At 39.1% G+C, this 13,754-nt stretch overlaps 1 protein-coding gene and 1 long non-coding RNA gene across 3 annotated transcripts in view; one reads left to right on the top strand and one right to left on the bottom strand.

Moving 5' to 3' along the window:
• The window catches only part of si:dkey-11f4.7 (piezo-type mechanosensitive ion channel component 2), an 89,480-nt gene that overhangs the window by 50,780 nt on the left and 24,946 nt on the right, over positions 1–13,754 (bottom strand). The window contains 9 exon segments of the mRNA XM_067444858.1: positions 647–752; positions 3,724–3,987; positions 5,387–5,544; positions 5,866–6,004; positions 7,820–7,903; positions 9,823–9,988; positions 10,761–10,974; positions 11,058–11,277; positions 13,150–13,294. Of these exon segments, the coding sequence (XP_067300959.1) occupies positions 647–752; positions 3,724–3,987; positions 5,387–5,544; positions 5,866–6,004; positions 7,820–7,903; positions 9,823–9,988; positions 10,761–10,974; positions 11,058–11,277; positions 13,150–13,294 (1,496 nt within the window).
• LOC137075907 (uncharacterized) lies at positions 6,526–7,253 on the top strand. Of its 2 annotated transcripts, none has more exons than XR_010905109.1 (3): positions 6,526–6,612; positions 6,723–6,786; positions 7,044–7,253. It is a non-coding gene; the product is annotated as an uncharacterized lncRNA (long non-coding RNA). The 2 variants fall into 2 exon arrangements; XR_010905110.1 differs by having other exon boundaries at positions 6,526–6,624.

Below are 13,754 nucleotides of genomic sequence, written 5' to 3'. Positions count from 1 at the left end.
CACACACACACACACACACACACACACACACACACATACATTTCCATGATATATTAATACTGCAAGTGAGATATTATATCCTCAAACAAACATTAAGGAACTAGATGAGACTTCCACGCTGATTCTAAACCTTCAGGAAAGCAAAAGGTATTTAAATATTTAAGACATTATAATCATCCCCGGTTTCACAGACGAGGCTTAATCTAGTCCCAGACTAAAATGCCAGTTTGAGCTGTTTCAACGTTAACTATTGTTAAAATATTTCAGTGCCATTGATTTGTTTCAATATGCACTCCAGTAATGTTTTTTTTTCTGTCTAAGGCACGATGATAAAAGCCACTTAATAGCCCTAATTGAATAGTAGGGGGAAAATACTTTGATAGTCAAAGGGGACTGAGATCTGCTTGGTTACAAACATTCTTCCAAATACCTTTCCTTTATGTTCAGCAGAACAAAGAAATGTATACAGGTTTGGAACAACTTGAGGGTGAGTAAATGAGGACAGTTTTCATTTTTGGGTGAACTAATGTTTTAAATTAATCTGATATATAGCAGACAAAGAACAATCACACCATGTTTTTTTGTATATCATGCACAGATTCTGTTAAAACATTTTTGAATCAAAAGATCAAAATGATATCCATACATGCTTGAACTTTGACTTCCATTAAATCATCCGTTCTCTCCCGCTCCTCGTTTTTTTCTTTCAGCCGTTGCCTAAGTAAAATCCAGAAGCTAAAAGTAAAAGAAACCTGCAGAGAAATCATTAGATTTTAGGTCTGGAATAGGTCTATTATGTATCTAATTAAAACACAATATCAAACAAAGTTGAAGAAGAACATGAAGTGAAAATATGAAGACTTTAATTGATGTAAAACAGTTTTTCAGCCCAGCTCAGGTCGAGGACTACCTAAGGTCTACTTATTAGACTATACGTTGATAGCTAACAAACGTCTGTTCAAATAAAGAAGAACCCGTGAAAACACCTAGAGCTGCAAGATTGTGGTGAAATTGAAAATCCAGAGTATGCATTTTTGAAATCATACTACAACGTCATAAAATTGCATCTTAAAATATTGAGTTACGTGCATTTTTTCATCATAAACCTGCCTGTCAATCATCCAGTCACAATTAATGTTCTTATACTACATACACACTATATACATTACTAAAGGGTCGACCGATAGTGGATTTTACTGATACCGATAGCTAGGTTTGACCACGTTTGCCGATAACCGATTAATCGACCGATAGTTTTTAAAAAGATACTAGATTAAAATAATAATAATAATAACAAATTAATCATATTTACATATGCAATTCTAAATTCTAAATGACAAGTTCTAACAGAAAAAAATCTACAGAAAAAAAATAAAACATTAAAATATTACAAATAAATGTTTCTTTAGCTATAACCTAGAAACATGTAAGTGAATGTCAGGTAACAGACTGCAAGTCCTATTTGTTAACCAGGATTTATTAGCTTATTTAGCTAGCTTACATGAATGATATGCAGTATACATTTTATCTTAATTATTCATGTTAGTTCATAGTGCATAAAAAAGGTTAACAAATAAAACTAACAATGAATAATACTTCTACAGCATTTATTAACCTTACTTAATGTTACAAATGCAATATTGGATATAATGGATTATAATGCATTACTGTATTATATTAAGTGTTATTTCATATAAATCCAAACAGTTTGCTTTTTTAGAAAACTTGACGGTTTTCTTATCAAAATAACAAAATATGTATTGAAATCGAATGTGTTTCTGATGTGTTTATATTTCTGTCGGATGCATGACCGTACAGTTTGGTTTCTTACATCACCTAGTAAGTTGTTGCATTGCTTTAACTGCTTGAGGTAAATGTTACTGCTAATGTTAGCGTCCTCTCAGCCTCGACGACAAAGTAAAGTACATACATGCTGCTAAAGCATCCAGTCACCAAAAAAATACTTTATAGTGATATATTATATATATTTGGCAACATGTACTGAAGTGTTCTGTATTCATACCGTTTCCCTTTCGCTGTTTTAAACGCGCGTCAGACGTGTCAGCGCGCTCTGTGCAGCGTGTGCTGTGAAGCGCGCAGCCTCACGTGTCCTCTCCTCACGTGTTAATGTAAACAGTGATAGTTTTTTATTTGGCCTCGAGAGGCCGCTCTCGCGCTATATAATGCCAGCCGACCCTTCTCAGACCTCTCGTAGGCTACTGTGTAATGAGAGCACCCTTCTCAGCCGCTCCGCAATGGACGCAAACCGGAAAAACTATCGGTATTGATTTTTGACGATAACCGATTGTTCCACCAATCAGCTATGGGTGCCGATTAATCGGCATATCCAATGAATCGGTCAACCTCTATACATGACAGTTTGCCCCCTTCTGGAAGGCGTATCCTTGTGCTGTAAAAGTCCAACTGAGGAGAGAGAGATGGAGGATGCAAAGTAATACTGCAGACACACTAGACTCTAAAGATGCAAAACTTCTTCGGACACTGCAACGGTTCTGATGTGACATCACTCTCTGAAGTGTCTTTCTTATAATCATGAATTCAACATATAAAAAGTAGCACTATTGTCACAAACTAGGCCTCTGTGGCTCCCTCCGATCGCCCCCAGAGGGCTCCCTCACATGAGTACTAATCTTGCTGGACAACATTTCCCATCACCCTTTCCCCGAGCTCATCTCACACATACCCCTTTTCCACCAAGGCAGTGCTGGTGCTGGTTCGGAGCCAGAGCCAGAGCCTAGTTTCAAAACTAGTTGGTGCTTCTTAAGTAGCACCAAAACATTGCTGGGCTAGAAGTAAGAACCGCTTGCGTCAGCGGCCGGAGGCGGGGCTACCGTGAACAACAAGACCAATACAAACTTGTGACCGCCATTTTTTAAATAGCAGCTAATCAAACTAACAGCTGCCCGATTATAATTGCTGTCTATACAAATCATGGAGAGCTTTATTGGATTGGAATGTGTTGGATTCGCGGTATTTTGATGCCGATGTAGGATCATAAAGCCATGAGCCATTGTTGATGGAAGGCTCGTTCGAGAGGCATCGGCGCTGTGCAGACCGATCACCACATGACATCAAAGTACAGCGAGAGCAAAAGACTCTTGAATCACTCACGCGGTATTTTGATATCATACGCGGATCGGTCTGCACAGCGCTGATGCATCTCAAACAAGCCTGGTGTGTTTGTATTTCCCGCTGCCTCGCTAGTGTTTTAGCAATGCTAGCGAGGCAGCGTATGATGACGTATACAGTGATGTAAGTCCTTGCTCTGTGCTGGCTCTCTAGCCTGTGGAAAGCCAAGCTATCACACTCATATACATGACAACTGCTCTCACTCTCGAAGCGGTGACGCAGCTAAACTGTTATTCATTCAAGAACAATAACACAACGATGTTTGTCCTTTAACAATTAATCGTGGGCGGCAGTGGCTCAGTGGTTCATGTAGGTTGTCTACAAACCAGAAGGTTTGTACCTGACCAAGTGTCCATGAGCAAGACACCTAACCCCAGCTGCTCCCGACGAGCTGGATGGCGCCTTACATGGCCGACATCGCCGTCGGTGTATGAATGGGTGAATGTGAGGCAAAAATGTAAAGCGCTTTGGATAAAAGCGCTATATAAATGCAGTCCATTTACCATTCCATTTAATCATGCAGCTCTGCACTGAGACTTTGTTAAGGTCTATCACAAGATTTAGATGACATACCTTTGCAGCAAGGTGCACACAGGGGACTGGATAACCATAGATGTCAAAGTCAATCAAGACAACCCTCGGTAAAGCAGGGAAAATGTCAATGTGGTTAAGATGTAGTTGACTGATGAACGAAATCACTAGCAGCAATGTCCCATAGACCGCAAGAAATGGAGCACTAAGCATAGCGAACCGCCGCCGATCCTTCAACATCCAGATCACACACGACCACACCAGTAACATTAGTGTAAGCCATGAGGTATAGCTGATGCTCCATACCTGCACACATATAAAGAAAAACAAGCATGTAACTGGACGAGCCCTATCCAGAAGAAGATATTCAAGGAACAAGGCTCGACACTGGTATCTTCCAGTTTTAGGAAGTTCACACAATGGGCCTTAATCATGAAACATGAACCATTGTTTGTGTAAATCATTCATAAAGTCGTTCTGATGTAAATTTACGGATTCATGACATTTACAAAATGTTAATTGGTACAAGGGAAACTTACTTGCTCCCCACCACAAGTAAATGGTGCATAAAATAATTTTAGGCAAACTGACGAGATTGCATTTTGATATCAATATGTCCAATAATAATATTTGTCAAGTTAGTTTTCACTGTTTTTGTTTTTGTAGTCGAAAGTTGAAAACTGTTTGACTTTGGGTAAAAAGCACTCATCACTGTCACTTTTTACCCAGCCATCCAATCACAGCAGAGAAGGGGTGGGACAAATACTATAATGACCAACCATCCTCCTTGGAGAAGATACAACTGCTGCATTACTGCATTTTTATTTTCTTTAATATTATTCAAACTTAGATTCTAGTAGCACATTAATGTCATGGATATGCCAAATCATAGCAACCAAAGCATCTAAGATGCGAAAAACGCTGTGCCTCCAAAGTGCTCTCAAGCACCACCAGCTGGCCGTCGTCAGAAGAGTGTCTGGCATTTTTAGCTGGCTAAAAACCAGCAATGACTAGCCTAGAAATCTAGACGCACCCTAGCGGCAGCAAATCTAATCTGCCGCGAGTGTCGTCTAGCAACTCTCAATAGCCGTCTGAGCTGTAATCACCTAACTCTTGCCGGGCCAATCACATCGTGTATAGAGTCGGTGGGCGGGGCCATAATGACGACGGCCGAGTTGCGTTTGCGTGCTTCTAGTAAACACAGAAACTGGCGAACGGCGGCGGTCTTTCGAATCAGCTTTGACCGCGACTCTGGAAGACTTGGAGTTAAGCTTTTCTCTGAGAAAAGAACAAAGAACGGCACTGAAGTCATTCTTAAAAAGGGAAGATGTGTTCGGAGTTTAGCCGACCGGATACGGCGAATGTTTAATCTATCAACAAGCTCTGCTTCACCTTCGTTGCTCTGGTTGGTGTAGCGCTATCCTATCGCGTGCAGAGGGAGTTTGAAAGACAACCGTTTATCCGCCGCTCAGATTGAGCTGTCAATGGTGAGTTTCCAGACCAAACATCTTGATGTGGGTCTGCCTTGTCAGGCTAAGCAATGACTGCACTGCATTGCAACCAAAGGTGGTTTTTTTTTTTTTTAGCTTATTCAGAAGTGCAAGAAATATATTCCTTTATAAATAAAAACATATCAAAAGAAAAAAGAATAATTATACTAAAGCAATAAATACTAGGGTCATTTTGCCCACAAACACTGCATTACCATAGCGATGATGAGAGCAACTATATAGCTCTGTTTCATGATGAACTGTCCGAGCAGGATCGCAGCGCTGGGTCCAGGCCGAACAGTGGAAGATAGAGGGTCCACGTCATTCAACGGGTCATTGCCTCCGATGCAGCTTTCATTCTCCACAGTATATTCTGTGCATACATTAAACACACAATCACACACAGATTCTTAAATGTGAACAAAATAACCTTAATAAATTGATGTGAACAGAGTGACAGTGTAAATCATTCAGTATATAATGTATTTTGCCATTTGCAAGCCATTACCTGTATTATACCTGTATATGTATATCTGAGACTGCAATGACAAAACTATATCTAGCTATGTCTGCACTCGCCATCATCCCCCTCCTCTATACACTGGTTTTAAGGGCTTTTAGTCATAGCGGACCCTGTATTTGTATTTGGGCACAATGTACACAAGATTCATTTAGACTTTCTATATTTAATTACTTTTTGATGTAGAATAAGAGATATTCTGTGTGTATGGAGACAAATCAAAGCAGTTTGGGAAGTCGTCCTCCAGAATCAGGGAATTCACTCCAGAACTTTCTTGATCTTGCCACGTCCTCTTCCACACCAACACCATATCCTAAAAATGGCAACAATAACACACAAAGTGGCACAACTGCTTTGAGTTTAAAGCAAGACATTCTGGACATTTTCATCCATACTGAATTTATATCCCATGTAGCACTGCAAATATAGTTTGGTCACATTCACTTTTTAGATTAATTGAGCATGGACACTTTCTAAAATTTAAAATTAGGGAAGACTAAAAATCATTCTTAACGTAAACTGGAAAAATTGATATAGTTAAATAGTGTATAATTTTAATGAAATCTTCAAGTTTGGTTTCGACAAGAAGTCTGATTGACAAACAGAGAAGGGTACTGTCACAAAGTGTTTTGGTGTAGGTTTCATGTTTCATGTTTTAAGGTTTCATGTTCACTGTCACGCTTTGTCATGCACTTCCTGGTTTTGTCATGTGGTCTATTGTCATATGATTCCATTCCCTCATGTGTTCTGCTCATTGATATTGTAACCCGCTGTTGGTGAGTGTTTTGTATAGTCAAGTTTATGTCAAGTCAAGCCAAGTTTTATGTTCTTTGCCAAGTCTTTGTTTTATGTTTTGAGTTATATTAATTAAACTGCACTTGGGTTCTGAACCTCACCTCTCCAGTGGATCACATGTTACAGGTACAAAACAATGTACGTAAACGGCAAGTCCCTCAATGTGTAAATGTCATTAAAAAAATCTTTTCAAGTACATCTGTTTTTCAAATGTATGTATTCCTTTTGGTTTACAGCTAGGCGGATCCAAAACAACAATGAAACTGATGTGTGGTGTGTTAGCATAAACCAAGACCTAAGGTAAGATAAAAGGGCATTTATCAATCATGTAATATAAGGCATTATGGAAGGTCAGGGATTCCACACTCTGATATTGGAGTAATATTTCTTCCCTATGGCACATACATGTCTGGGTCCAGAAAATGGGACAGGTTTATTAAATAAAAAAGAGATTAGAATTACATTGAAGTGTAAGAATTAAGATTGTCATTACATTAGCATAGGCACAGTATATAACTCTGAATGACTTCTAATCTAATTTATTTATATCCTATCAGATGGCCAGGTGAGCATTTGGCTAAAGTGGTGACCTTGCCAAAGATGATTTGTTGGTCTCCATGCCAGTGATAAGGATGGAAAGAAAAGTAGAGCAGACTGCATCTTTCAGATAGTTCAATGCCAAACCTGAAGGTCGACACCAAAAGACCAATCATCCTAGAGCCTAAAATAGGGTCAATTTAATGCTAAATGAACATGGTGCAAATAAATATAAATACCATTCAACACCCATGTCTGTTTTTAAGATATAATTGTGTAGTCATTAAGATTGTATTTTAAGTTGTTCAAAGCCTGTTACCTGTGCAATGTTTGTAGTCCATTTTTATTTTTCTTGATTAAAGTCCCCTTGGTTATTTTCAGCTGTTTCTTATTTGTCTATTAGTTATTGTGTATTTATAGACCCAATGTTTCCCAAGCTTTGTTTGTATCAGCTTTCTTTCAGAGAGTGTCAATCTCACAGTTTAGTCAAGCCAAGTCATCGTCTGGTTTCATCTCAAGACTCCAAAAGCAGATATATCATCACTGACTGCCATGTGGGAATCTAAAAGGGTATCTACAAGGGAATCACAAAGGCATGAGAGAGGCTTCCCTGCTTTATTAACCATGTAAAAAATGGGTCTATTCCTTGTGATCATCACTGCTCCTGGAGCCTGTCCTGTGAATATATTGGCAAGTGCGCATTTTGCTGTGTGTGCTCAAATACTATTTACACAGCATTCATGAGAGCAATTTTATCTACATGCATTTTTATTTCTATTGATACATTATATCTTACCTCCTTTCTTTCAGGGGGGAAATGGTGCATTTTTGAGAAGCTTGTTTGGATGCTGGAGTCTTCTGCATAGTTTTCAACATATTCCTAAGAATGGCATATTTCAGGTTACAAAACATACAAAACTGCATATAAAATGAAGATAAAATTCTAGAGCCCAGCTTTATGGTGGGACTTCCTCTCTGACTGCAACAGTGGAGAAAGGTTTGCTTCATTTTGATTGGACTGTCCAAAACTATCGGATAAAGATGCAAGGACAACTGACAGACACCTTAACGGTGGCAAGACTTATTGTTCCACAGGCAGTTTCTTGAGATGGGTAAATCCCTGAGGTTTATAACCAAACCACCATAAAAATTCCTTTTAGATGCAACAATGGTGACTAAAAAAAAATAGAGGCCACAAGTATCCGTCCAAATCTATTCATAACCATGTTTGGAGTTTTTAAAGCTGATGTAAACTACAACACATCCATTTCATACATTTTTTATTTTATTTTATTTGTTTATTTGACAGGGACAGTGTACATTAATCGACATTACTGTAAATGCACCAGAATTAGCCAAAAGGCTATTTTTCATCTGTTGTCCCTGGACAGATCTTAAAATTGTCTACCTAAAACACAATAAAAAGATTACAGAAAACATATTGGTCTTGGTATGTTTAATTAAGGCTGGAGATAAATTCTCCTGACAGCTGTGTCATCAGTGTGAGAATCTTAGCGGCATCTGTTTAGTCCTGTAACTACAAGGAGGGATTACAACGAATAAGGAGGAGTGGTCATATATGGCGTATGCATTAGAGGGTGAAACAGGAGTGGACTTTCAAACCTTTCCCGTCCCATCCCAAACACTGGCGGAAAATCCATCCCAATCCCAGAAGAATGACTCTCATTGGGTGGTGTTTTTTTTGGGCCGGAATCTGTCAGTTACAGTAACAAATTCATTCCCTTCTTGATTTGTCCCCTTTTATAAGCAATTTGTGTTTGTCAGTCTTTGTCGGATCTCTGTATTTTCTACATCTCCCGGTTCCCCGTGATCTCTGGTGGTTTATTAGTTTGTATGTTATTCTGATTATGTGGGGGTTTTTCCCCTCGTGGGTTTTTGTTTTGAGTTTGTTTTAGTTTTTAATAAACATCCCCTTTTTGCACTTGAATCCTCACACCAGTTTTCCTTTGTTGCAAGCGTGACACACTTAGTTTAAACTGATAACCAGCTTAAACAATGCACACATATAAAACTCCATGTAAATCCTCTATGCAAACACACACAGACACGGGCATGCATGCACAGTAAATGTCTTGCAGCTGGTGAATGGCATTTTCATGCCATCTTTTTGGTTACTTTTGAGCACTATTGAGGTATCATTTTCCGACAGAAGTCGTTGCAGCCTTCATGTCTGACTCCATTTGTATTATGATTTTCACAGCTACAAAGTGCATGGGGAAGCCTCCTTCGATTATATTATCAGTAGTTGGCATTGGCATACTAACACACAACTTGCATTATCGCCACTAACTGTTACGGGTGTGGAGCCCGTCACTCCCTTAACCAGACACACCAAAGCAAACAGGAGAGCATAAAGAGCCAGGGTAAAAAGAATCAAGTTGAAAATGAAAACGTATAGTTAATTTATATATATGGTATATTTGTGTATATAGTTGGTATCATAGGGTTATTACAATTCCCTGTCCAGCCCACTAATAATGTTCTCTCCCGTCCCGATCACGTGATTGATAGTGATTTTGTTTGCCCCGGGATTCCCAAAAAATGTCAGCCTCTCGTATGCATTTATCTGATGTTAAATTCTGCAGAAGATGAAAGTAGCCCCCCAGAAGCAGATTTGGACACCCTGCCATATCGTTAGCCTCATAGCATAATTGCCTAAGTAATTTTTTGTCCAATATGATCTGGGCAATTATGCTATGATGCTAACGATATATAAAAATAACTTTTTTCTTTTTGTGTAGGCTCATGTTTATGCATGTGTGAAGTGCATTACAGTACCTCGTCAATAGATTGAGTCCACTTGTGTAGTAGACTCATGACTGAAAAATACAGCAGGAGGAGCATTAGCGGGTTCATTATTGCAGGCCAGCTACCATCTTCATGCCGAGCCAGGGTATACGGTTCTGACATGTTAGTCTGGACGAGCGCTGTCAAACCAAACAACCTGGTAAACAGACATAGATATTAGATATCAGCTGCATAACAGATGCTGAAAGTGTTTTAGTAAGGTGCTGTACCATCACAGGCTACCACATGCCGACTCCTGGGTCAACATTTCATTCAGTAACATTAGGCAGTTTGGATTCATATGCAGTTTAATGTTGATGATTGCGTTATTTTACATATGCATCTTCTTACATATGCTATCACTTGTTTCTGCTTCTTCTTCGGCTGTGTTTTGATCTGGAGATTCCGGGGGGTATTCCAGAAAGCAAGGTTCTCTTACAGTCAAACATAGCCTGAACTCTTTTTTGGTTGATTAAACCAAACCTTGCTTACTCAAGGTTAAAAATACATTCATGAGTGTGTTCAGTCAGCCCAGAGTATGTTTATATTGAACACAGAAGACATTCGCAAAAGAGTGACGAATCGACAAGTCATTATGGAAATGGTCGCTAAGAAAAAGCACACCATACTAGGCCTACTTCTTTCTCCTTCTTTTGAACCAGTTTTGAATCTTTGGACAATTTAACAAGACGATAAAGATCATAAGCTTTTCTGAAAGAGAAAGCTATTAAAAGTAGTTTGGTACAATAGAAAGAAACAAGGAATTGACCACTCTGATAATTGTAACATTCAAACACCTCTGAATATCATGTGTGTACTGTGACTTATGCTTCCTTATGGCAAAACATATTTGCACAGCATGCTTGATGTGAATAACAGTGGTTTTTACTGAATGCTTTTGGTTAACTTAGTAGAGATTTGAATGGCACCTGGCAAAGTCATCCTGTGGAGGAATGAACTGTTGGAAGAGAGGCAGCTGGTAGAGGTAGATGATAAGGATGTGTCCTCCACTGAAGATGGTCATCATTACACACAGAGAGCTGAAGTGCAGCAGAGAGATAGTGCAGTCCAACACCCAACACCACACAAGGCCAAGAAACACCATGAAATACAGTGCTGACGTCAGGGAGGGAAACGTTATACCTGTCAAAACATGTAACATCAGTGACTCAATCTATAGATCGTTTTCCAGAATGCATGCACATGTTCATATATGTATGCATTACCTGCCAACCCTAACAGAACAGTGACCAAAACTTTTCCAGCAGTGTTTATTACAGAAGACATGATGAGTCGCAGACCAGACATAAATATGATGAGTTTCTGCAGAACTTCGGGAGAGGAGGCAGGAAAGCTGTGGCTCTGAACGGAAGTGTCAAAGGAGGAACCCTCAGACGTCCCACACTCCCCTTCATATTCTGAGTCTGAAATCTCTTCTTCTGAATCCTGTCAAATAAGGAAACAGGAAAAAAGCAGCCAATACTAAAAATGTAAGGCAATATACTGAACAGAAGTATAAACCCAACACAATGTTTTTGCCCCCATTTTTCATAAGCTGAACTCAAAGATCTAACGCCGGCTTCACACTGCACGCGCAAGCAGGGCGTAGGCAGCGCCGAAGCAGCGCGTGTGTAAAGCAGGAGCAGCACACACTTTTTCCTTTCACACAGGCAGCGTTTGTCTTGCGCAGTTGTCACGCGGCGCAGTTGTGTACAGAGTACTCTATAATGGATAAGTTTGCATTTCTCTTTAATGTATTTGAAATGGAAATAAATCAAAGATTTATTAAGCTAATTTTATTTTAAAAAATCGTTTCACTTGTTTCTGATGTTTTTTTTATTTCGTTTAGTGCGAGTTTTTAATAGAAGAAAGGCCATCGCACTATATGTCCATGAAAAGCACACTGCTAAAAAGAGAAACTTCAGGAAATTGTCTTGAAATATTGGATAGGCATCAAATTTAGATGCATTATCCATCACAAACCTCTTAAAGATCATTCATAAATGACTGTAATAACGAAGAGGAAACTTCTTAATGATATATTGTAGGCTAAATGAGCAAATTATCTAAAATGTTTTTTTTAAATGACAAAATAACGCACATCATATTCTATCTACATGTCTATGCTGTATGTGTGCTATATTCATGTGTGTATATTCTATTTACCTATCCATATTTAGTTGTTCGTTCGTGAGACAGCGAAAGATTGTCAAAAACACTTTAAAATGACTTCCCATCAGCACCAAGAGCCGCTCGCGCTCACCAACTTCCTCCCATGCTTTTTCCTTCACTTGCAAGTCTTTATAAAGCAAATTGTGTGGATCATAGAGAACTGTGAGCTTCTCAACCTCCACGAGGTGCACTCTGAAGAACACTGCCTGTGACACCACGTGCTTTTGTTTATCGTTTCTGTTTTTATGCCAGCATATAGTTATAATATATACATAATTTAATTCATATTTAATTTAAGATAAACTGGCATACATTATTTAAAATTAGTTTTGTAGTTCAGGCAAAGACTTCGGTTTTCGTGTAGAACTTTTTTTTCTCTCACAGTGCCGTATGTCATATGGTGACTGAGAAACACACGGAACACTTCACTAAATTATTTTATGGTTAAATGTGTTATTTTTCATGTTAACCAGGTTAATTTTGATCAGAACAATGTACTGTGGCTTTAATTCATCGTGAGCAGCGCGTCAAAAATAGACCTGGCGCCGAAACGATCGCGGCACTGACGCTTCTGCTCTGCTCCTGCTACACGCCGCTGCGCTGCCACTGCTGCCGGTGTGAATGCACTCATCTGTTAAAATGAGCGCCGAAAAAAATACGCGCTGCTTACGCCCTGCTTACGCGTGCAGTGTGAAGCCGGCGTAAGGCTTTTTCTGTGCACATTTTAGAGTGGCCCTGTCTAATCAGCACCTTCATATGCCACACCTGTGAGGTGGATGAATTATCTCGGCAAAGGAGAAGTGCTCACTAACACAGATTTAGACAGATTTGTGAACAAAATTTAAGAAAAATAGGCTTTTTATGTACCTAGAAAAAGTCCTAGATCTGTGAGTTCAGCTCATGAAAAATGGGGGCAAAGACAAAAGTGTTGTGTTTATAATTTTGTTCAGTTTTGTCCAGTCAAAACACCATTGGATGCAGGCATTTTTGTTCTGGACCAAGCAAACCAAACTGCAAGTGTGAACACACCCTAATTTTCATGTAATCCCTTGAGAGTCCTTGATCAACTGCCCAGGTGTGTTTTTGACTCACAGATAGGGGGACCTGCAGAACCGTTTTACAAAAGTAGGACCTGTTGCTCATTACCTCAGTCTCGTAGAGCTGCCTGTCGTTTTCACTGTGATGTGGCTTCTTGGCCTTACACCAGCGAATGATGAACAGTGTAGACAGGAAGACAGCAAAATCTGGCATTAGCAGACGTATTATGTTAAGTGTGTCCACATCGCTAAACCTGGAAAGAGTTTAAATACAGGTGTTTTATGTCTCAAATGGGCAGGGGTGTAATATATGATTGATTATTATACTCATTCGTAAATTACAATTTTACTCTAGTTTCTAAACACTGGTCCTGGAGGCCGGATTGACCCCTGACACTGCACCTTTTATGTCTCCCGAGTCAAACAAACCTCACTCATATCATCGTTTATATGCTCTGTTGGTTATTTATTTGATCAATCACAACAAATGAGTTACACATTATTAACAGTCTAGTAACTACTGTTAACTAATAAGTAATAGCGCTCAGTTGAATGTGGTAGTTAACTATTAGCTAAATTTTTTGTCATACCTCCCAGAGGACTACTACTATCAACATAATCATAATTAATGAGAGTAATACATATCGTATAATATAAGGTAATAGTAACCCACTATTAATAGCAAAAGTATTACCAAATCCTTCAGAAGGAATT

This window comes from Pseudorasbora parva, chromosome 5 (genome assembly GCF_024679245.1).
Source record: "Pseudorasbora parva isolate DD20220531a chromosome 5, ASM2467924v1, whole genome shotgun sequence".
NCBI lineage: Eukaryota > Metazoa > Chordata > Actinopteri > Cypriniformes > Gobionidae > Pseudorasbora > Pseudorasbora parva.
This window is presented reverse-complemented; position numbering and strand designations above follow the sequence as displayed.